Here is a 24,909-nt window from a genome sequence, read left to right on the forward strand (position 1 = left end):
GTGGCTCCTGGCAGGTCACCTCAACGTCTGCCTGAAAATGAAGATGAGATGTCCCAAATGTGGAAGGCTGCTAAAATTCACACCAAGGCAGAAACCACTAATTTAGTATTTTTCTGGCAGATTCCTTAGCAAGTTTAAGCCCTCCAGGGTATGATGCCATTTGGGCTATAAACACTGCATCTTTGAGTTACTCCAAATGTATTTATTCCAGTAACGGCTTTGCCAGAACAAAGTCTTTTTTAGCAGGAAAACTGACACAGCAGAATACTGGGAATGCTGGAGAGGGACATTTGCACAGCAGTCAAGTTCTCTCCTTGCCAGTTGTTGATTTAGCAACAGTCACTTTGGCTGCAAGATCTTGATGCCAATTTATCTTAGTTGAACATTGAATTTCTCTTAGAGAACACTTAGAGGAACACACCTGTGCTATCCAGAAAAGCACTGCTTAGGAGGTTTTTTTGCATCCTAGTTCCTTCTGAATTTTCTCAAGCTTCCTCCCTTAAGACTTCACAACCAACCTTGTTAAAGCCAGAATGCACAATAACAAATCAAGGTAAGCTGAAGTTAAGGTATGGCTGACCTAGTCCGTTGCCTGAAGCAGCTTCCTGAGGAAAATGGAAGAGCAGACACCAACAGGAGAGTGAAACACCCTTGTATGAGCTACTTGGGCAGTGATCCGTTTCCTAAAGCATTTCATTTGTTTACTGCTAGTGTAAACACCACCTGAGAGTGCTTAACCCAAGCAGCTCAATGTAGTGAGCAGTTTGATTCAACAACAGGCCCTATTAATCTCCTCAGCACCTTGGGGCTTTGCTCTGTTTATATGCTGCATCTGTAGAATACTTTATTAATTCTTTTTCCTCTCCTGGTGGAAGATAAAAGATCTGGCAGGAAGAGAGATTAAACTGAAAACTAATATAAACGAAGCCTATTCATCTCCTGGGCGCTCTGACTCGTAAAGGAGGGTAGTTTGGGGAGCATTTGCTCACTCACAGAGCAGTGGATACAGTGAGTGTGCAGAGTATCTTTAAAATTTAAATGTCAAGTCCTTTTTTTTTTGACAATCAATAAACAAAACACTTCAAAAAGCTCATCTCCCTCTTTAGCCACGCAACAACAAACCCCAGAATTGTGCAGCAGCTCATTTTACTGGAGAGAAGAACAGTTCTGACACTGGAAACATGCCATAAAATTTTCAACACCAACTCTCCTCCAGGGATGGCTGTCACTCACCTGTCCCAGGAAGCCTGGAGAAGCTCCATGGTGACAAAAGACTTGCCAGGTCAAACTATTAAATAAGCCTCTGTTAGAGTGAACAGGCTGTGCTAATCCTTCATTTAACTTAAGCTGCCCAGAATGTACTCTGGGCTCTGCTTGCTCTTCCCCTGTAATTGCTACTGTCTGAACAACTTCCATGTTTAGCTGTCTTAGGGATATTGGGTATTTTGAATTAACTCTGATTGCCTCTGCAAGTTCATTTATTGGAAATGAAGAATCTCACAGGCTGCTCTCTAGTTTACAATGTCATGGTGGGGTTTTAGAAATTACTTTTGATCTGTCAAGAATTTTTGGATGTGCTTGTGATGCATTCAGTAACTCTGGTTACTGGCTGAGAGGTGTTGCTTCTGTATTTCCCCATCTACCTTTCAGTTCATGCATTAATTGCAAATTCCTCAAAAATCATTTCTAATTTGATATTACAGTTTAGATCTACTGCAGAAAGCTGATTTTTGCAAGTTTGGAGCACATTTCCATCTCTTTCCATCTCCAGGGGGATTTGCATAGATGGGTAGTATTGGAATTTGCTGTACTGCTGGAGTTCACTAAATCCCTCTTTCAAACCTTCATAACAAAATGATATTGCAAAAAATCCACATAAAAGCTAGGTGGTTCATCCTTTGTTTGGTAGGACTTAAACAAGGACTACCAGTGGCCTGAGAAAAAGTATCCTAACATTATCCTGTTTAGATGTGAGTCACAACTGTAACAAACAGTTTTACTTTGATTTTTGCAATGGTTTATCAATGTTTTAAGTTTTTGCCACTTGAATATTCCTACCAAATTTGGGATGACAATTCATAGGTTTTAAGTTAAGCATGTACAGATGCTTTCCACGGGAGCTTTTATTATCTCCTCATTGGCACAATGTGATGAATCTGAGTTATATCATTACATCACACAGCACAGATATCCCAGAATACAATAAAACAAAAATGGGCTTTTATCTTAATTGTACTCAGCAGAATTCTTTAAGTCTTAATTCATTTCTTCAGTTAAAAGCCTATTCAGAATATTTTTTGATTAATTCCTTAAGTCTAAACCTCTTTGGAATAAAATTAAGCATATCCCCTTCTAACACCATGAAGAGACTTCATTGGAATTCCTGGGTATAATCGCAACAGGGGCTAAACAGGTCATGAAACATCCAAAATTATATTAGTGCAAATGACAGCAATGCATGGTACTATTTATTTGAAAATCCTATTTCAAATCAAGGTTCACATTCTTGGCTCTGTGTGGGCAGGAATACTTAATGACTGTGTTTCCCTGGAACTGTGTTTTTCAAATTAGATTATAAATTTGCCCCCAAATGTTTAAGGCCATATGTCTCAAGTCACCCACAGACACAGTCTACTGTGAATACTTGTAATTTGAGAATTATTGCATTGTGCCAAATACATTCATTTTAAAAATTAGGTGGCTAGAGTCGTTCATATTTCCAGCAATTTATGTGCACGATCTGCCACTGTTTTTTCCCTCTAATTAAAATAAGGTTTTTATATCTCTTTACTGAATTGATATTAATGAAAAGGAGTTCTAATCCATGCCAGGTGGAGTGACACGCCTCTCTCTAATGCAGCTGGTAATTAAACCCCTGAAATTCATACTCATTATTTTGAACCCTCTTCAGCTATTTCTCTGCAACAGATATTGTTATTGTGTATTCATTTATGGTACGTGCTTCAAAACTTACAATGGATCCTAAAGCTCTTAGAAAATTATCCGAAGCAAAACAGCTAAAAAAAAAAAAAAACGAAACCCACCGGGCTATGTTTTGGCACCTGTGACTGCAAAGCAAACCCCGCATATTCAAACTCCACAGAACTAACAACAAAGTCTTCTGTGCAGATTTGCTAACTGGAAAATAAATCATAATTCTGATGTCCCTCCCTACCCTTCACACGTGTGAAAGCCAAGGGGGATTGGGATGTGAAGCACATTGTGTTTTGTGCTGCTGTGACAGTGACAGAGCTCCCGACGCCGGCACAGGAGCTCATGGAGGGTGTTTGCTGCCTCCCTGACAGTCGCTCTTTCTGCAGCACAAAACCCAAAAGGAAATTGTCTTTGAAAAGCAAAGAGAGCTCCTGCACAGTCCTATCAGACCAAACTATACCCACACAAGATCAAACGTCAGCTTCGTTCACAAACAGCGCTAGGGAAGGGTGGGAACAAAGGGAAGGTGGTGGTTTCCAGAGGCGTAGGAGGTCTGGAGAAACTAAATATTAACCACGCCCCACTGAGATCAAAATAACTCTGAAAAACAAACTTCAGGAAAATAAAAACCAAACCAAGACAGTGACAATATGCAGACGTTACAGTCAGCTTTCCAAACCAGAGACACTGATGATGTTGTGCTATTCTGTTGGCAACTGTAAAGCTGAGCAAGAATATATGAAATGAGAGAGCACAGCAAGAGTGGAACATTCAAGGGAATATTCAAGTCCTACTTCTGTGGGTAGCCATTTGGACACTGCACATATAAGCAAAGTAAATAAAGACAAAAATTTAAAGGACAGCAAGACCTAGAGTATATCTGGGAGTTAAGATGCTCAATTCACAGCAAACCCAGTGTGTGGCTGGCTTTTGCAGCTGCAAGCTGCTGAAGTACATATACCTGGGATTTGGGATAATGAGACCCTCTCAGTGGCAGATTGCAATGCCATCAGCCAAAATTATTTTATCTATCGTGGAGTGAGCAATGGTTCACAGCATCCTGTGGAGTTCTGAGGGATTGTCTGCACCATTTCCGAAGAATTATTGTTGATTTTCGCTGAGCCTTTGACAAATTTCAGTGAATTAATTATAAAATTATAAAATGACAGCACATTTACCCCGTTGCTATACAACCTTGCTAGAAAGGGACTTGAAAGGTCTTCAAACTTCTCCATGACACAAGATGGATGATGGAACGAGATGACCTTTAAGGTCCCTTCCGACTCAAGCAATTCCATGATTCTCCTGGTACTGAGTGAACTGCACCTCTTCTTTTAGGGACTCTCCCCAGCCAATGCAGCCCCCTGCAGGACCCAGGTTCACATGTTTTGCCAGCTCTGTGCTGTGTCTGTGTAAATACAGCCCTAGGACCTTTGCACTGTGCTCCCAGACTGGGACTTCTTTGGCTTGTCATTGTCAAAGCCACTGGAAAACAAGAAACACAAGGGTGTTTCATCCGTGGGTGAAAGAACAGGGAAGGAAAAGCAGAAAGGTAGTTACTTGCCTGTAGTCAATAGTAAGAAAGCAGAGAAGAGCGAAAATAAAAAGGAAGGTTGTGATAAAAAGGTAGAGGGGGAATGCAGGACACTGGTTTTTCTTAATCATTCATTACAGAAAGATCAGGAGTCTTTGCCTAAACAGGACTATTTTAAGGACAGCAGTTCCGGGCATGACTTTGGATTTCTGCTTGGATTAGAAACCTGCACTTTGCTTAACAGTTGTCAAGATCATCAGTTCTGGGACCTCCACATCTGAAAAGTTATGCACTTCAGCCTGCAAAGCAAAAGGGTTGTATGTGATCTGAAACCCAAGTTTCCTCTCAGGCTCTCTGTGTGGCAAAACAAACTGCTGCTCTCTAGATAATCAGAAATCAGGAGTGCTTCACGTTCAACTATGCAGTGACTAATTTCCACACGTCAGAAAAAGTGATGCTCTTAATTTTTTCATCAGGAATCAATTGTTCAGCTTGGATTTCCAGCTCCTAGGGTGATAGAGATTAGAAAGTATTGCCAAGGTGACCGATTTCCATATAACCTCATCTTTCCATCAACTCCTAAGGAGGTATTAGCAATGTCCCTGAATAACCTTGCAAACTGAGAGCCACAGAGGCCCAGGCACAGAGCATGATAAATCTGGAAGAAGTGGCAATTCACAATGGCCAGGTTTGTAACCCAGGAAGATACCTGGATATCTCACTCAAGTATCCTCAACCACCCACCTAAAAGAACAACGTAAAATGATAATCTAGGGAAAGCAGAGAAAATATATGAGCCCATATACAGGTAAGACAGTAGCTCTTACTGACATCCAAGTTTTTTCCTTTGACAGACCACCAGTTCCTTGTATTATCACCCTGCCTGCAATTTTGAGGTGAAATTGGGGCTCTGAATGCATCAAGATATCTAAGAAATTGGAGAAAAAGACAACAATGGGAAGAAACAGATTACTGTTGGTTTACAGCACTGAGGAGTGAGCTGTTGTGCCTCAAGTCTGGCTGGCAACACTGGAGGTGGAACTAAGCCTTTCCTGTGTAACAATTTCACCATCTCAGGCTTCTTTGTTGTCTCACTCTTTCAGTGTGCAAACAGCTGAGTTTAAAAACCCAGAGCTTCCCCTTTGTGCATGATGTCTCTCATTTAGCAAACTACAGCAGCATTTTGTTAGCAGCTCTGGTAAAAGGTGAGTCTGAACAATTAAGAACAACGTGAGGTTGAAATATATCTGACTTTACTTACTGTTCTCAGAGAGCTCGACCACATAGTAGAGCACGGGGCTGTTGCCATCAAAGGGGCGCACCCAGGAGAGCATCACGCTCCGGCTGTGGGAGGAATTCAGAGTGGCCAGAAGATTCTGAGGGGAATGAGGCAGCTCACTGTCAAGGAAAAGAGAAAGGAAGGACAAAAAAAAAAGCATATAAAAATTAATCTACATTTCATTCAGCTATACAGTCTTACAGGCAGTGAAAGGCAGACGACACCAGCCTTGTACGATGATAGATATAAAACCACCAGCAGCTATTGTACAATTAAATAAATGAAAGACATCTCTGAGTTCTTCACAATTTTATCCTATTTGGGGGGGAAAAAAAATAATTTATGCTGAAAGTCCCAAGGCTGATGCTTAGAACAGCTAATGGAAATGTTGCTAAATGTGGAAAAAAGCCAATTTTCATACGGTTTGTGACTGAGCAACTTGGTCAATAAATTTCCTCTCTCACTTTTTCTCCCTTCTTACAATGATGTCCCAGCAATGTGACAGCCATAATACGTATAAACAGTAAAACACATGGGAGATATGATTTAACATGGAATTTTTCATACTCAAGGAAGCAGAAGACATTGACACTATCCACACAGAGCTACGAATCAAAATTACCATATGTATTCTTAGGCTACAGAACAGCTTGATTTACTTGGGGATTCAGGCTTATCCTGTCATGGGTAGAATCCTTCCTTCCTATAATAAGGATTTTTTTGGGAGCACCCAACCAGAAAATGTAGCAAAAATGCCTGCAGAAACCCCATGGAAATACCAAATGAAACATTAAAAAAACAAAAATAAAACAGCAGTTCAATTAAAATGTGTAATTTCTCCACATAAAGGAAATTTGTGGAAAAACATTTCATTTGTACTCATTGGCTGGAAGTGGGAGGCTGCACAGTGCAGTGAGAACACTAAATTCTACTGCAGCCCTTCGATGCTGATGTGTTTTAAGAGATAAAAGCCCTTCAGCATTATACTTGAGCATGATTTCTGCTCCTTATCATCCTGTTCCTAAGGAGGACAAGGATCTCATAGTGAAGGAAAAGCAAGGAGGGACAGTTTTTACCCATTCAACCTTCCCTCCTCCCTGGGAAAGCTGAGGGTGACCCTTCCACAGCTCCTGGCCAGGGCAGAAAGCCACAAGGGTACTTCACAGGCTTAATTTAAAAACACAGTAATTCCTGGGTGTAATGTATCATGTACTGAAGGCTCACAGTTATTTAAAAACCACAAACTCCTCAGCCACTCACAAAAGTAAATACAGGCTCTGGCTTTAGGCCAGAACAATAAATATGTCCTGGATTTTGGCTTCTACGGGAAGATTGAGGAACATATGGAGAGCCAGACAATAGCTTTATTATTTTTCTGTTAAAACTGCGAATGCTTTTGTTTACGTGTTTCTGAGGGAGACACACTGTGGAGTTAGCACCCAAAAAAATAAAGATCGCTGGGAGAGCCAAGGAGTGGTAAGAAAAACACAGAGCTAATGAGGCAACGCAAGTAGAAGGCACTTCCCTGCCCACCTCTCTCCAGGCTAGAAGGGCTGATGCTTCCTAAGGCTAAACCCAAGACTTAAAGTCTTGTCTCGTCTCATTTGACTTTAAATGCATAACAAAATTAGCAGCACGGCGACCCCAGGCTCTTTCTGTAATAAACATGGAATGACACCTCAGGGTGTGATTCAGATCTTAACTTCATTAAATCACTTGCTTGAGATGCCTTGATCGTGAGGAGTTTGGGCTGATTGAGCTCTCCCTTAGATCTGGGCACGCACTGACAGCTCAGACAGGGCCACTTTTGGGCTGGGCCCGAAGGAAGCAGATTTTGAACACAGCACTGTAAAATTTTGGATGAGTTAAGTTTAGGGATGAAGGGGACCTGGAAACAAAGCAGAAGGGCAGCTGGCCTGAGAGAGAATGGCAGAGAAAGGCTGTCATTGAAAAGTGTGGAGAGGGAGTCTAAGATACGGCCATTTACCCAGGGACTACAGGAGTGTGCTACTTAATTTTGAATGAAACATTAAATTATAATAAACATTAAACCTCTGCTACAATTTATCATTATGTCCTAAGCAAGCTGGTTGGAAAAGTTTTTGTGATTAAGCTGGCAAAGATAATTACTGAAGGAAAGAGTGAAACGTCTTGTTGCTACATGGTTCACTGAAGTCCCAGTCCCCATGTCATTTATCAACACTCCCTATGGGGAAGAGCTCAGAGGTGGGTCATGGCTTCAGCTCCTTCTGGAAGATGATGGTCACAGAAGTAGCAATGTAGGAATAGCTGAGGGGGAGCTCACAGCAAACTTATCCCCATGTAGCTGCTTTTCTGGGAAGTAAAAAAGCACCCCTGGTACATATTAAGGATATTTTCAGGATGTGCATTTACTAATCTTGATCTCCCATACATTAGAAGGGCTCGATCAACAGCTCACTTGAAGACAGAGGCTACAAGACTTAAAGTTGAGCCTCTTTTTCTTAATGTACAAGTCTCAGAAGACTTTTGAAGAACAGCGGACATTCCCTCTTTCCTGTTTTTCTTTTAACACACAAACCGAGTTTAAACATGGGGTTTTGTTTACTCAGGATTTGGGTTTAGTTGATTATTCTGTTCGATTGACAATGATAATCAGTCAGCAGGGTGAAGGAAACAAGCACTTTCTGTTCAGAGATTGAGCAGCATGAGCTGCAGCCATACAGGACACCTTCTCACTGATATCATAGTCTTTAGCCATGTGTCCACACCAACCAGCAACAGATGGTGCTTACAGATTTAAGTCCCTCAAGGCAGACAGAACAAGTGCTTAAGACACACACCTGGGCAGAAATAAATATTTAAAACTACAACGACATTTCGGCACAGAAGTGTACTTCTCTCTTTGTAGTATACAAAAGCAGAGATTAATAAGTGGTAATTTCTACTTTAGCAAGCACTTACACTTTGTCTCCTTCTCATTTTCTACCACATACTGTGTGGAAGGGATGATAAATGAGACCTGTACCACCATCATGAATATTCACGTTCCCCAAAGAGATCATTGCTTCTATTTTTCCTTTAAGAGAATTACTTTTCCTTGCTGCTAACATCCAAGAAATTATTGCAGGGAATGCTAATTTCAACCCCTTTTCAGGATGAGAAGGACCTCAGACTAGAACTGCTCACCTTCTTATGCACCACGAAAGCGGATGAGGTTTAGTACAATTACACCCAGGGCACTCAACACCCCTTGACCAGACACTGGCAGTGTAATTCTAGCATTATTATCTTTCTTTTGTTCACTGAAGCCCCAAATAGGAAATATATGAAAGTTTTTCAATACAGAATATTGGAAGACCTCACTCCTCTAAATGCTGAAGAGTTGCATGGAGGCAAGTTTTCCATAACTTACTTTGTATGATAGAAAAATATGTTCATGGACACTTTAAAAATCTGTAATTGATAGATAAGCCCAGGGTTAATGGCACTGCCACCAAGGTGACCTGAGGGGACTCTGACAAAGCAATTAAAATAGCAGATTTGCAAGAAAAGAACACGAAGTCGTTGTGACAATCTAGGAGAGAAATATTAGCCCATTGTAAATGATACATGTTCAAAACAGAAACCCTAATGTTTTGAGTCAGCTCATCACTGCCAGAGGGCAGCTGAAAAATTCACTCAGCAAACACACAGAGCGTTTTATAAAATTAGCTAAAAGCAGACTATTTGCTGAGGAAAATAAACCAGACATGGTTTGGAGAGACTTCTGAGAAAAATGGTCCAACAGCAGGTAATTAGAGAGACTGTGACTGAAGAGGGGATTACTAAAAAGGCACAGGAGATTAAACAAGTTTTCTTGTCAGTTTATGAAAAGCCCTGCTCCTATTTCAGAAATGATTTCCTAAATCAGGTCCACCACGCGGGTTCTGCTCAGGAGCAGGTGGTTCATCTGCTCCGGCCGATAACGCGGCGAGAAGCCGAGGCAGGAGGGCTGACAGAGCTCTCAGCCCTGATGGCTCCGCTCATAAAAGTTCATAATGTTTTAAATTAAGAAACGTGTCAACTCTTGCTCGGGTCTCTCCAGTTTCCCTTGCAAAAGAATCCTCTCCAATTTCTAAACACAGGAAGGACTCTTTCAAGGCAGCCCCGAGTCTTGAGGCTTTTTGTCTCTCGTAGGTCTATAAAGGGGCAAATTTTTGAAATTAAACAGTTGCCAAGTTCCAGAGCACTCAGATTTATTTCCCATTTTATTTTGTTGGTCACCAACAGGGTTTTGAATTTTATGCTTTTTTTTTGCTGAAAACACCTACATTTCTGCTATACCTTCAACGACAAACAGACACAATGGCATTTATTTCTGAGTGCGTTTCTGGGTGATATTTCTCTTTTGAGTATCAAGTGCATTTAGACTCAGCAGTGAACCTTGCTTCTTGGATGACATCTCAATAGAGAGCTTGGAAAAATAAATAGAAGCTTTCTTTCCAGTGAGGAAGGAATAATATATTTTCAAGTTTGACATTCTTCCTGCTTTCACTCCCTGCAGAAAAGAGAAGAGGTGGGCTATTGGAACCGAGGGATATGGGATCCAGATGAAGATACATTTGTAGTGGGATGTCATTTTGATCTCTTATTCTGTGTTGGTCATACTGATTTTAATTTTAGTAATCAAGCTATTTTTATGGGATATATTGGGAAGAAATTGGAAGAAGCAGCAATTATAAATACTCTAGTAAAAAGGGCATCAAAATTCACGTATGGATGGTTGACAAAGGCAATACTATGCATTCTTGGCAACCCACTGGGGTTTATTATAAGTGGTTAGCTCCCCTCTCCTGCTTTTGAAGAAGACAGAACAATAATAGTTCTTTCTCTGATGAAAGGGAACTGAAAAAAGATGAACTTGCTGCCAGGAATAAATTGTCTATTTCTGTATTACATTGTCCTTCCCATATTTTTGCATAGAAAAAGAGCCTAAAAGGTTTTACTATATGTTGTGACATAACAGAGGCTTGTAGAGGGCTTTGATTTTTCCAACAATGCAGCATTACCATACTTTTCAGTCACATTCATACAACAAAGAGATTCTTTAGCATGGGCTGCAGACGGGCTGATATTGAGCAGTGGGTATCATCAGGCACAGATAGTGGTAATTCTGCATATTTTATACATACTGAGAATCTTCAGGATACTTTGAGCTGGAATCAGCACAGTTTCCCATCAGGTGAGTGATACATTGTGATAACTCAGCTTATGCAGCTTTAGGAATGAGCCTTTTTTCCTCTATATGTATTTCAGGGTGGTATTTACAGGACTATAAAAGTAAGCTTAAATGAAGCTGGGATGTTTCATAACATGCAATTATTTTCAGGATCAAATCCTATGACTTGGAGGGATGCAAGAGAGGCAGAAGCTCACCACCAAAAGACCTGCAAATGTTTCTGTATATGCAGCTGAGAAACTCTGGTAGGAGAAAAAAAAAAAGTAAGTACAAAATTAAAATCTATCTCTTGTAGAAGAGAAACATCACTCGCAAATGTTTTACCTCGTGCAAATCAAATCAAGTGATGTACATGAAGAATAAACACATTTAGGGGGAAGACAAATGAATAGAGTATCTTGACTAGCAATTAGTTTCTGTGCCCAAGTACCATCAGTGCAAAATTGATGAGCAAGGTAACCTTTGGCTGCACTTTTGCAAGTTCTTCATTAGTTTTCTGGCTTTTCTTTTCAAATATTTTATTTCTTCTTTCCCGCTGAGAAAAATGATCCATCCTGCTTGCACCACCAATGCTTATGTGCTGTGCTATCAGTGTAGGTTCTTCCAGCCAGGAACACTGCCTTTCTCCCCAAGCCTGTCTTTCAACAAGGGAAGACAAAGGAAGAAAGCTTTCTTTCCTTCTTTTCACAGATTAGAAAACCAGTCCACTCAGAGATTAAATAACTGAAGGTCGCCCTGAAGGTCAATGGTTTTGAATTGAATCAGTTTAAACAGAAATCAGTAACAAACTTATTTGTGCCTTTGGAAATTCCTCTTGACGTGCACAGAGGTAGAGGAGGAACATGTTCGTTCCTGGGGGAAAAAAGGTGGAGAGACAATTGGAGTTGTCAGACGAGGCAAGGTAGGGTATGATATTATCCACTGGTGACTGCTCCAGCCTGTAATTGGTTGAGAGGCCTCCTTTGAACATTTGTCTGACATTAGTGCTACTCAAGGCACTGAAGTGTAAGTGCTCATCGATGGGAATGTACATGCCCTGTTTGTTAATGTTCTGCACAAGAGAATTATCCGGGAGAATAGGGAATGTTATAGATCTGTCATTCGTATACAAGCTGGAATTCAATTTCGGCTTTACTTCAGACATTTTCTTTCCACATATTTTCTTCTTCATTTCACTCCTGTTGTATCATGTATCTCTCCTTCTCACAGATCTGTGCTGCTGAGCCAAACGATAATGATGAAAGCAGCAAAGAAATGCAATATTCTTTGGCAGTATTGCACTACCTGCAGCACTGCTTTGAAATGAAATGTCACAATTCAAGGTATTATTGAGTGACTTATCAGTTACTCAAGTCCTCTAAAAGAGTGGGTCTGATAGATTTCTTTAACTCCTCCAGGAAAAACAGGTGATGGCTGATCAGCAACAGAACATCACAGGAAGCAGAGATACAGGATTAAGAGCCAGTCCCAGTGCATGGAGAGCCACCCAGAACAACTGGAACAGCTGGGGTGCCTCAGCAATGCACACAAGATGTGCCTCTCCCAGCCAACTTCTAGCCCAGATTTTATGGACCATAAAAAGGCTCCTCACCAGTCAAGAGGGAACTGCAAGCAAACACATCTGCCGTGCTGCACTGGGCTGCACAGGGCATCTTTTGCTATCAAGGATTAAAAAACCGTCACCCCGCTGAAGTGTTTAGCACATATTTATGGCTTTGCTTCAAAGCCCAGGTTTTACCATTCTTTTCAGTCTTTACTCCGTAATTTTCTGCCCTCCATTCAAAACGCGCCTCAGAGAAGAGCGAGCGTGGTTCTGGGGCAGCAATATATTTGGAATTGTCTCGTGCTCTTGGATGCAAACCAGCAGTGAAACGCACTCCGGGAGGAGAGCTGAGGAGCGCTTAATTAGAAAAAGAATGTATGACCGCTCTCTGAAAATGGGCATCTGATGCAGCCTTGGCACTGTCAGAATAATGCTGTGTCAAACAGCCCTCTGCATAGCAAATCTCAGAGGTGAACTCATTACACTGCCAACTGCACAAGTTGCCGTCTTCTCAGAGACGTCGGGCATGACCAGCAGAAACGGACGCAATTTTAGTTCAATTAAAGCACGCGGCACTACTCGAGCAAATAAATAAATAAATAACTCTACATAAAACATCACCTTCTTTTTCATTTGATCTGCTCCACACACGTACCAAAACCACAGCTGTTGCTTTTAGTGATAAAAATAAAACGGAAGTGCACTTCACCCCAGTGGGATGACAGAAATAGAAAATATGGAACCCTGTAATGACATTTTTATAATCCTTTTCCAGAATTGAACGGCACTTTAAGCATCTCCTTGTTTTTATTTTTAAAGATCCCTAGAAATAAAGAAAGTCATACATAAAAATATTTTTTTTTTCCCCTGGAAAAATGATGTATCAAAAGAATGCAAGAGTAAGCAATGCCTGTCCAGGGACCAGCTATTCTGATAAATGTTTAACAGAGAAAAAACACTAAAAAGAAGGAAACATTTTCTTGTTTTCAAACCTTGGCATCACAGCACAGCACCTGGGCTTTATGGGAAAGCCCTACAGCATGGGATGATAGAAGGATCCAGGTTTGAAAGGAGCTCAGAAGGTCTCTGGCCCAAACTTGTGCTCAAAGCAGGGTCAGCCATCAGATCAGACCAGTTTATTCAGTCAAAACTGGAGACAGTATTCCAGATGCAGACTAATAAATGTCAAACAGGAGGAGGGAATCATGTCCCTCAATCTGCTCTGCCTGTGTAAGCACAGCCCAGGATGTTCACAGCCTGCTCTGTGCCCACAGGTCCACAGCTGAATCATGTTCAGCTGCTGCCTACCAAGATCCCCAGGTTCTTTCCAGCAGAACTGCTACCAGGGGATCAGTGCCCAGACTGTGTTCCTGCAAAAGGTTATTCCTCCCCAGATGCAGACATTGCACTTGTCCACGCTGAATTTTGTAAGGTTCTTCTGGGACCATTTCTCAATCTAATTAATTCCTTCTGAATGGTGGCCCTACCCTCGAGTGTATCAACTCTCCCCCATCCATTTTGTGCCACCTACACACTCTACAGTCCCCTGTGGTTGTCCACTTGTACTATCTACAGGTGGACCACCACCTCTCAATCTTTACCCCCTGAGCTCACTCACACCAGCTGGAAATGCAGATGTAGTGATTCAGAGAGATGCAGTTGGAGTAACTTCCAAGGCTCCAGCTGTGTGGAAGCCCAAGCAGCATGGCAGCATGCAAAGGGCAGGACATTTAGAGGCAATTTAATTAGAAATGAACCAGGCCTTATTTCCCCTAAAAAAGTCCAAACCGTCCAGAGCACCCAGAATTAAATGCTAGAAAAATGCATCTGAAACCAAGCGTAGAGTTTATCTAAGATGGAATACTCACATCACTTCTAGTCGAGCCATTCTGGAGTCGTTTCCTCCAGAAGAAATGACCTCACAGGTATAATCTCCAATGTCACCTGACCATGTCTGGCTGATGAGGAGGGTTCCATCTTTCTCCACTGTGATCCTGGAACTGCTGGATGGATTTATTACAACACTGTCCTTCTTCCAAAGATACCTGAGTATTACAATGTTTCAGTTATTGATTACTCATAAGAATGTCAAAATAGATTTATCTGAACTCTGCTATAAGGTATCAGCTTCTGTCATCACGTGTTAAAGAGGACAGGTCCCTACAGTTACTTTCACGAGCAGTGCCTCTTACAAATTTAAGTTTCAGATCAAGTGATCAGAAAGAGAAAAGTAATTCCAACCAAGACATTCTATATTTTACAAACAATATTATATATATTTTACATGGAAAAGGTGAAGTATTCAAATATGTCCAAGTTCATAAGCCCATCACACACCAACGTTTCCCAGGGATGTGTATAACCCATGGTCTCACAATTACCTATCTCTACACAAAATTTTTATGCCTGTATTTCTCTTTCTGAAGTTCTTTCTGCAGTTCACCCTCTGAGCACCCTCCAACCTCTCCCTTGCAGTTTCTTTCATGTTGCTTTCAGACTACATAAATGTTCATGGCAAATTGATTTTAAGATTTTGAGCTTCCTCTAAATGGTCTAGTATGAATTTTAAAGTTCATACAAATTTTGCTTTCCTTTATACAGTTAAAGCAGAATATAAGCCCAAGTTACTGATGTGTTTCCAAAAACACGGGCATCTCTTGTGTGGCTTTTATGCACCCCAGAGTAAACACTTCTGAAATCCTATTCCTTCTCTTTGGCTTTTACTCTCATTAAGTATCGGCTTCTGACAAGTTGGTTTTATTGATAGTGTATTAACCTTGACAGTAAAATCATGGAAGGCTATATTGAAGTCATGAAGTGGAACATAGCTCATTGTAAATAATACATAAGGCTGAAATGGAAGATGGGATTTATATGATTAATGATACAGTGTACAACCTTATAATGCAGTAATCAGGGGTCTGCTGTGAAAATCTGGGGTCCTGAAACTTTTCACCTAATGCTATTCACACAGATTACAAAATTAAGCTGGGATAAACCACACAAACAGGGAGTGACACCACCAACCTGATTGAAATTCTGGGATCGTGAGTGGCCTCGCAGTGCAGGGTGGCTGTGGTTCCTTTGATCACGGTGCTGTCCTCGGGAGGGCGCACGATGGAGGTGCGATCTGAAAGCAGCACAAGCCAAAGCTCAGGTGAAACTGCGGCATTTTGACTTGGATATTCACTCAGAGAGCGGCCACCGAGCTTTTGTCATTCAAAGCAAGCTCTTCAAGCCTCTGCTGTGAAGGCTCCCCCTCCCTCTAAAGTCACTGTGACAAGGAGAGCTGACACACTGTGGGGTGCAGAGAGACAGAGCAGCAGAGGGCACGAGCACGAGCCCAGGGTGGTGAGAGCAGAAGAAGCTAAAGCTGTGTGAACTCTCACTTGGCTGGGGGCAACTCCCTAAAGTCATATGGCAACAAGTATGTTTGTGGTGTATTATGAAGGAATCTGAGCACGCAAAGAGTCAGGAAACGAGTCACACTGTTTGGAGCAGGGAAAACACAAACAAAACCAAAGAAAACTTGCCCAGAGAAGAATGCACTAGAAAAAGGCCAAGAACGAGAAACTTAAGTGGCACCCTACGATCTCATCAAATCCAGGACAGAGGCTAAAGGAGGAGGAGCTTCTAATAGACAAATTTTCCACATAAGAAAGGTATGTTGTTTACTCAAACATTTCAGAACATCTTTATTCAGGCCCCTCCTGGAGCCCCAGAACACAGTAATTGCTGTAACTACAGCAACAGGATCCAGTGTGGAAGATCTCTATTATGTGTAACATGCAGGAGCAGCAGCAGATAGTATCAGCTGAGGCAGGGAGACAACCAGGATGAGTATGGAAGATATGTGGATAATGTTAATCAGTCCCAAATCCCTGCAGAGATAATCAGCATGAGACACCTCATACATGCACAAGAAGGAATCATCAGCAAAATCAAAAGCTGACTCTTACAGCATGGAATTTTTAGCATTATTCCTGATGTACCTATGCATGACTTCTGGCTTTATGATGGTGCTGTTGCCACACAAACATTAGGTTATATTCACTTTTCTTTCCCTCCTCTGAAGCAGTACAATGACTAGGAACTATCTTTAGTACATATAAGAACCATAGCTTTGAGAATAAATAGGAAGGATCTCCTTTACTTGATCCATACACCTGGATATTATTCAGTTTACAGCATCCTGATATCCATAGTGTCAACTCCATAACTGTCAAAACAAAAATAAGATGGCCATATGACACAAGTACATTACAGTTACTACTAGTAATGTTTTCAGGTATTCCCAAGTTCAAAAGGAAAAATGTGGCTGATTCAGCTTGCAGTTTGGGGATTAACAAATGCTAAATATGCACCACACAGTTAAAAGGTCTGACTTGCAATGCGAGACGCCAAAGCAAAACCTGAGTAAAACTGTGTGATTGAAGCTCTATTTAAATACGCTTCCTTTCACAAAATAGAGATTTATATGCATAATTTTACAAACAAAAAGGGTATTTGTGATGGGATTCCTAAAATAGATACATTATTCCCATTAAATCATACAAGTATCTCTATTAACGAGAAAAGCATAATTACTTATGAAAATTTCCTGAGCATACAACAAAAACTGATTAATACTTGATTAAAGTTAGACTTTAAACAAAGCATTATCCTTACTCCACACTGTCAGCATCACAAAAGCATTCAGAGCTCCTTCAGAGTTGACTGCACAGCAAGTATAATTGCCAGCATCCTGGAGGAAAACGGGTGTTATCTGGAGCCCTCCAGATTCAAGAAGAACGAAGCGAGGAATCTGAACTGAGCCACTGGCTAAGATCTGCTTCCCTGAAACACAGGAGGGAGAAGCAGCATGATTAGTGTCACGTAGGCTCAGGGATTAAGCTCTGCAATTCCAGTTCTTCCAACAAACTGTTCCAGCCTGCCCAGGCCACCGGCTCACGGCAGCCCCACAGCAAACCCGCTGCTCACGGCGCCACAGGAAGGAAGAAAGAGGCACTAAATGGATCTACAGAACCTCAGTAATAGCAATGGACAGAAAAACGTGGATTACAGCTTTGCCACAAGTTAATAATGTTACCTTTCTTCCATGAGATGGCAGGTCTTGGAGCCCCTGATACTTCACAGGTCAGCACTGCAGTCATGCCCTCCGTGACTGTGGTATCCTCTGGAGGCTGGATAAATGCTGGTTTAATGTCTAGAATCAAAAGTTCAAAAAACTCAGTGCATCAGCTCTCAGAAAGATCCTTTACCTATTATCACGGACTACTTTACATCCACTTTTATAGAGCTGATCGTGGAGAAGGACATGACAATAAGACATGAAAACCTTTCAGCAGTGACTGTAACCTTTCCTTATTCATCTCCTAGGAATTGTCTAATCCTGTTTATTACCTACATGGAAAATAAAAATCTATCAGTGCCTGTACCTGTACAAGTCAGATGGGTTACAGAAGATGGAAGATAAAGCTCAAAATGAGTGTTTGGGGGGAAGTTGAGAAATCTAGATAAACAAAACTATTTTCCTTCATCTTCATAATAGAATTCTTTAGGATGAAAAGCAACTTGAGAAAGGCATTAACTTTGAAACTTAAATGTCAGCCAAAAGAATTTAGAACCTGAGTCTTATCCAAGACACTTTCCAAGTTTCTTTCTCTCTTACATTTTCCCCCAGTTGCATTTTATTACAGTTTTTTTCCTCCAGTTTCCTAGATATATATTGAACTGGGGCTGATCTATTTTCTAGGGCCAATAGGAATTCTGATCAGTATGTGCAAACTGCTCTTGGGCTAAAAATCAGTTTCCTGAAGAGAAGTTTAATATTACAAAAATGACTGTTAATAATCACCTTTAAAAGAGACTACTAGGATTCGTAATTCTCCCATAGAGAAGCGTGCACTTCATTAACAAAACCATTTATTCAGACTTTTTGGCCAAAAAAAGACATCTAACTTGAGCTTTCTTTCTTTCCCCCTGCTAAATGCAGTAGTAGACAAAGGCAAATAAAATAATAACATGCACAATCACGAAGCAGCAGCTCAAGTTCAGAACAGAATTACATGAGAGTAGAAATAATTACTGAAGTATAAAGGAAAGATGAAGTTATTTCAGAATTAACACTTCCTTTTTCTTTTTTTTCTTTTTTCCTTTCACTAAGATCCCTTGCTGTGTGAAATAGGAGTGTTCCCCTCAAGCCCCTAATGTCATGGAGAGTTTTCCCACAAGCTTCAGCAGATTGTTTTGAGGCCACAGGGGCATTTTGGGGGTCCCTACAGCTGGGGCAGCTACGCTTGATAGAAAACCAAGCTTCTGTGGGTCAACTTAAAGCAGCACAGAGTGGTGGAGAATCTGGTGGATGCAGGGTCACCTACACAAATGACAACTCATGGATCTCGTATCACAGCTCCTTACTCACTGGTCACATCCAGGTAAGTGTATGTCTGGATCTCCCCAGCTTTGTTACTGGCAAAGCACTGGAAGATTCCAGCATCCTGAGGGCGCAGGGAGTGGATCCTCAGTCCACCACTCAGCAGCACTTTGTAACGGGGGTTTTCCAGCTTGCTGAGGGGAACAGAGTCCTTGTACCACACCAGGGTGGGAATGGGAACACCTATAAAGAAAAATAAAATAATAACTTCACTCTTAGTCTGTGCAAAACATGCTTTAGGTAGTCAAAACACTCAGCGCTGTTATGGTCATATCCCTCTCTTCCCATCTTTCTACACCAATTATTTATACTTTTCCAAGCTGCTTGAGATAAATTGAGGCTGCATCTCACATCATCAATGGTAATAACACACTGCAGAACACATGGGAATAAAACCAGCAAACACTGGAGGGGGAATGTTGAGAAAACATGTTATCAAATTACTTTCTTCACCCAATCATATTTCATGCTACCACAAAATAAGATTTAGAGCAATTTCATGTTGAAAGCCAGAATCATGCTACTTAAACAGCAGCAGTGTGGCAAGTCTGTAAGACCGTTCCATCCCAAATAAGATTCCTCTGTGCTCCTGTAGCTAAGATGTCAAAACACAAAGGAAATGGCAAATTACACATGAAAAATGAAGTGCTCACATGGCTGTATTTGAGTTCCAATTTAGGAGCTTAGTTTGAGCTGATGTACATACAACATGTTGCCAACAGTGAGATAGCTTTAAATTATGACTATTTTTATTCAGTCTCAAGCTTCACCTGTTATTTGAAAAATGCAGGCATAAAGAGACACAAAAATCCTACCCCAGATATAACACAGTTGCATTTATTCCTGTTTTCTTTCATGTGTATGTTCCACAAACCCTGACAGTTATTTCACACATATTTTTGTTGCATCGTATCCCCATCAGCTGGGGTGAAGTGACTGTAAACTCAGTATATACAAATAGTGTAGGATTCTCTTTTCCTCAAGAGATATCAGAGGCCTAGAACAATCTTACACAAATGTTCCCATCCCACTCCTCATATCAGACAATGTTTCATCTTTACCTCCCAGAAATCCCTAATGGATCAAGAGCTGAGGGTCCAATGCAGGGATCTGAAGTGAGGCAGGTATTTTATTACGCGATTAGCTAATCACAGAATCATTAAAGTTGGAAAAGACCTTCAAGATCGAGTCCAATCTTTGACCAAACACCACTGGGTCAACTAAACCAGAGCACTGAGTGCCACATCCAGGCGTTTCTTCAACACCTCCAGGGATGGGGACTCCCCGGGCAGCCCCTTCCATGAAGGAATTCTTCCGGATGTCCAACTTGAACCTCCCCTGGTTCAGCTTGAGGCTGTTTCCTCTTGTTCTATCACAAGTTCCCCAGGAGAAGAGTCCAACCCCCACCTGGCTCCACTCTCCTGTCAGGGAATTGCAGAAAGTAAGAAGGTCCCCCTGAGCTTCCTTTTCTCCAGGCTGAGCCCCCCCAGCTCCCTCAGCCGCTCCTGGTGCTCCAGACCCTTCCCCAGCTCCGTTGCCCTTCTCTGAACGTGCTCCAGCCCCTCAATGTCCTTCCTGAATTGAGGGCCCCAGAACTGGGCACAGCACTCGAGGTGTGACCTCACCAGTGCCAAGTACAGGGGGACAATCACTGCCCTGCTGGTCCCACTATTGCTGATAGAGCCCAGGATGCCACTGGCCTTCTTGGCCACCTGGGCACATGCTGGCTCCTAATCACAGGAACACAAGGGTATCAGGCTGATTTAAGAAAGCTCAGCCCCAAAGGTGGCGTTTTTATAATCAGTAGTTATTTTGGCAAACATATCACTTAAAATCTCAGAGCTCCACATTCCCTTGCAATAAGGTTGGACTTTAAATTCATGGGCAAGAGAAAAGCAGGGTGTCACCGAAGCGTGGAGGATGGGATGTCACTGATGAATTGAGCATCTGCAGACAATGAATTTCACTGCAATGCTGGCAGTCACTTGATGTTCTGAGAGCTAAAGTGCTATGAGAAGATCTATATAATCATCATTATAATTTTAAAACTCCCAGAGTTAAATACTACTGTATTATACTTCCATTCATATCTTCTCTCGATGTACTTATTCCCTTTATACAGACAAAAGCTGTATTAACTCCTGGAAGGGATGTACAAACAATGCATAGAATGATTGAAAAACAACATCCAATTGCTGCTGTTACTTTTATAAACACGTATCATTTACTTCAATCACCTGTGATGCTTTTGTTCTGCTGATAAAGTAAAATGTACTCATAATCTTGCAGGTAATCATCTCAGGAAGAAACCCACTATGTAGAGTGCATTGTCTGATGGAGAATAGACAGAGTGTAGTAGCTTGCAATAGGCATAATTTAAATTTCATACACCAGCCCATATACAGAATTAGCGTAAATTTCAACGTTCAGAAATCTCGGTGAGAGTGTTATTCATCTCCTGAAAATCCTCCTGGGCAAATACAAATTATCACTGAGTAATGAAGAAACAGATGATGCAAAATGGAATCGTTCTCCTGATGCTGAGAAGCCTGGAAATGATTTCAAGTTTAAATAATAGCAACTCCATTTTCCCACACATCAGACTTGATAGGCACTGAGGAAATAATGAAATCCTGCATTCAGTACACTCAAACCTTTAACACTGGTGTCATTCCATAAATCCCATTCTACTAACAGTATTGGCAAACCTTCTAATCCTATAATCACTGTGAGATACACCTTCCTATCACCAACTCAGCTGACAAACTGAATATTACCATCTCTATTTCTCTACATTTCAGTTACGGATATCTTCCTCTACTCAAAGTTATGAGTCTGAATAATAGGATCTTATCTAAGCACTCTGATGCCTGTCAGCAGCATTCATTTGGGCTTTAGTGATCTTCCCAGAGAGATTTGTCTTCCAAGTTGTACACATGCTCTTTTATAATTTTGCTACCTGTTTGGCTGTAAAAATGGTTAAACCCAGCTCCTTTTCTTCTCTTCCTCTTCTACCTCACAGCCTTTCCTCTCCACAACCCCCCAAAGGAATTTTGCTTCTTTGCTTCTCTAAACAACTTCTGGTGAAAAAAATGATGAAGAAAACACTTTAAAGACCTCTTGCACTACACCTTTGCAAGCAGTATCAGCTCTACTCTACTGTTTGAGACATGAGAGAGTGGTCTAAAAGAATAGAAATAATAAATAAAATAACCTTATTTCTGAGCTGTGTGCAGCACTATTCATCTTTCCCAGACAAATTAATCTAGTACCATGGGGAAGAAGGGAAGGCAGGAAACAGAGATGCTGGTTCTGGCTTTGCCACTTTCTCTGTAACCTTGGGCAAATAACTTATGGACCCCGAGGCTCAGTTTCCCCATCTGTGAAACAGCTGCTTGACTCTTTGCCACGTTTAACTTAAGAACCTGGATGAAAGACTCGAAATATTCACTGTGTCATTTTTGTTATTTATTTTTTACAGCCTTCTCTAGATCCCAGTGGGCTACTGGGGAATTCCAAAAGCATCTTTCCATCTACTTTTCTAAACAGGTTGAACTAAAGTCCAATTAACTGCACTCCCCAGACACCACCACCACTGGCCTGCAGCTCTAAACTTTCTATAAGCAAATAAGAAAGAGCATTTAAAGGAAACCCACTGAACATCAACCACTGCTGGAAGATAAACAGCAGAGGCTGGTTATTGCATGGCCTGATACACTGAAACTCCATTACGGGGGAGTAGAAAGCTGGTTGGTGCAAACTGCAATTTTATTTACAGTTAATCTCTGTTTATACTGTGAAATTAATCTGTCTCTCACACATTCATAGTGCACAAAGACTTGGCAAATGGGCTTTGTGCACAGAACCTGACAGGGCTGGGGGAAATACAATCTGTCTTCCCATTTGTAGCAAAGGTACAGGGCAGCTTTGCAGTTCCCCAGTGCTTTATTGCAGCTCCCAAGTTGGAGCAAGGAGGCAGCAACCTTTATTTACCCTCTTTTTAAATGCTGGCAATTGTGTAATAATGGATCTAAACTCCTCTACTTTTAATTCTAATACCTGCCCCTTATAAGACAGTGTTACAGATACTCAGCAAAATAATCCACATGAAGACAGGTTTCCATGCTCCTGCACCACATTCATCAGCAGATCAGATGTGCACCAGAAGAGTGCAGCAGAAATAAATAATTTTGTCTAATAAGAGTTCTCATATCTGCACTGAGTTCCCACCTCCTTGGGAACTAAACTGCCCAAAGCAAGAGTTAGGGTAGAAGGAAGAGCTGAAGTAAACCTCATCTCTCCCTGATTGTTCCGGGTTGTTTGTTTTTGTAAAACATGAAAAACATTTGAGACAGCAGACAGGTTTTTTTCACTGACAGTGAGACAGCCCAGAGATTCATCAAACAGTTGTGTAGTATTGAAACATTTAAAAGAACATAAATCTCAGAATGTTTTTAAACTCAATTTCTCTAATGATACATTTAGTTCCACTATTTGAAAAATCTTCTCCAATTAAAAAAAAAAGCCATAATGTTTGTCATAACACATGGTGAAATGTAAAATTGGTGGCACATGCCCAGAATAGATGTCTTTCTTGTCATAATTCCTTCCTCTGAAATTGTCTAGTCATGGATGCTCAGGCAGCCCAAGGATAGGACGCTTTTCCCACTTTCCTGGCTCCAGCAATCTGTGCTTTGGCCATTTCCTCAGCCACACTTGCATACACACAGCTGTGTTTAAAAGCCCTTACTGGATTTTTCCTCCATAAATTTCATTTGTTTTTTTCTAAATATTTCTTATTTCTCTTTATGTCCTATTTACTGCCTGGACCAATGACTTCCACAGTTTATACTTTCTGAAAAAGAACTCTTTCCTTCATCATACCTCTCCCACACGAAAATTTAGTTGGGTGTCTCCTCTACTTCCTGTACTAAGCAACACAGAATCATCCTCTCCTACTCACCTTCCTATATGTCACCCACCCTTCAGTTATGTCTTTCACAAAGTGTTCCAGTCAATTTAATTTCTCATTATTCAAAAACCATGGTAGAGCTTTAACTATACCATTCCTACTTTAGAGTATCTCTTCAGTTTTCCTCCATCCCTCTCTCCAAGAACTGTGTGAAGGATTTGAGATGGGGGTGTTGCCCCATGGATACAGTGTCACTCTCTTATTTTTTTCTCTATTCCTTTCTTCCCAGTACCTCACATTCTGAAGCACAGCTCGGCACTGAATTGATGTTTTCAGAAGACAAACCTTTTCTGCACAGTAATAGGAAATTTCATCTCTGTCAATAATTTCATCTGCCAGTTTATTGACCAGTCAGTTCAAATCATCAGGACCTCTGGCAACTCCTTTGTGGTCAGTTTTAATGTTGACATTGTTGAATATTTTTATATGATCAGCAAATACCATCATCTTACTCTTCACTCTCTTTTCCAGGGCATTTATGACTACATGGAACAGCACAGGTTCCAGTAGAGATTCCTGGAGAACTCCACTGACAGCAGGTCCTGCAGCATTTTGTTTAAAAAGCTATTAATTAACAACAAGACATTGTCTGTTATAATCTGATAGCTTCATTTCTATAAGAGCTCTTTGTAAGAGACCTCATCAAAGGCTTCTGAAATTCCAAATCAGCCAGAGCACCCTTAACACACACATTTGCTTATCACACAGTTGGCAAATCTTCCTTCTAGAAAAGCAGTGCTGACTCTTTCCTACATAAAACACATAAAAATGCTGAAATCATAGTGGCAATAATATAATCACACAGCAAAAATATCTTTATTGGCTTTGAGCTGGAGAAAGACACTATACAAATAAGCTGTTAGTTAGATATGGGTGCTTTTTAATCAAGGATCTTTTTCCTTAAGGATGTCTTGGCATTTTTGAATGTATTGCCTCTTAAACTCAACACTGGGGGAAGTGAGATAACAACACGTTCAGTCACTTGCCAAACTCATGAAGAAATGTGGTGAC

At 41.0% G+C, this 24,909-nt stretch overlaps 1 protein-coding gene across 1 annotated transcript in view; it reads right to left on the reverse strand.

Moving 5' to 3' along the window:
* Positions 1-24,909, reverse strand: part of SDK1 (sidekick cell adhesion molecule 1) — a gene marked incomplete at its 5' end in the record, with an annotated part of 210,307 nt that overhangs the window by 122,404 nt on the left and 62,994 nt on the right. Inside the window, 6 exons of the mRNA XM_039381463.1 lie at positions 5,730-5,866; positions 14,359-14,535; positions 15,518-15,620; positions 17,159-17,326; positions 17,580-17,696; positions 18,915-19,109. Of these exons, the coding sequence (XP_039237397.1) occupies positions 5,730-5,866; positions 14,359-14,535; positions 15,518-15,620; positions 17,159-17,326; positions 17,580-17,696; positions 18,915-19,109 (897 nt within the window). The remainder of the gene's footprint in view (positions 1-5,729; positions 5,867-14,358; positions 14,536-15,517; positions 15,621-17,158; positions 17,327-17,579; positions 17,697-18,914; positions 19,110-24,909) is intronic.

This window comes from Pipra filicauda, unplaced genomic scaffold, assembly GCF_003945595.2.
Source record: "Pipra filicauda isolate LSUMZ 115617 unplaced genomic scaffold, ASM394559v2 scaffold226_size1812527_pilon, whole genome shotgun sequence".
Classification (NCBI taxonomy): Eukaryota; Metazoa; Chordata; class Aves; order Passeriformes; family Pipridae; genus Pipra; species Pipra filicauda.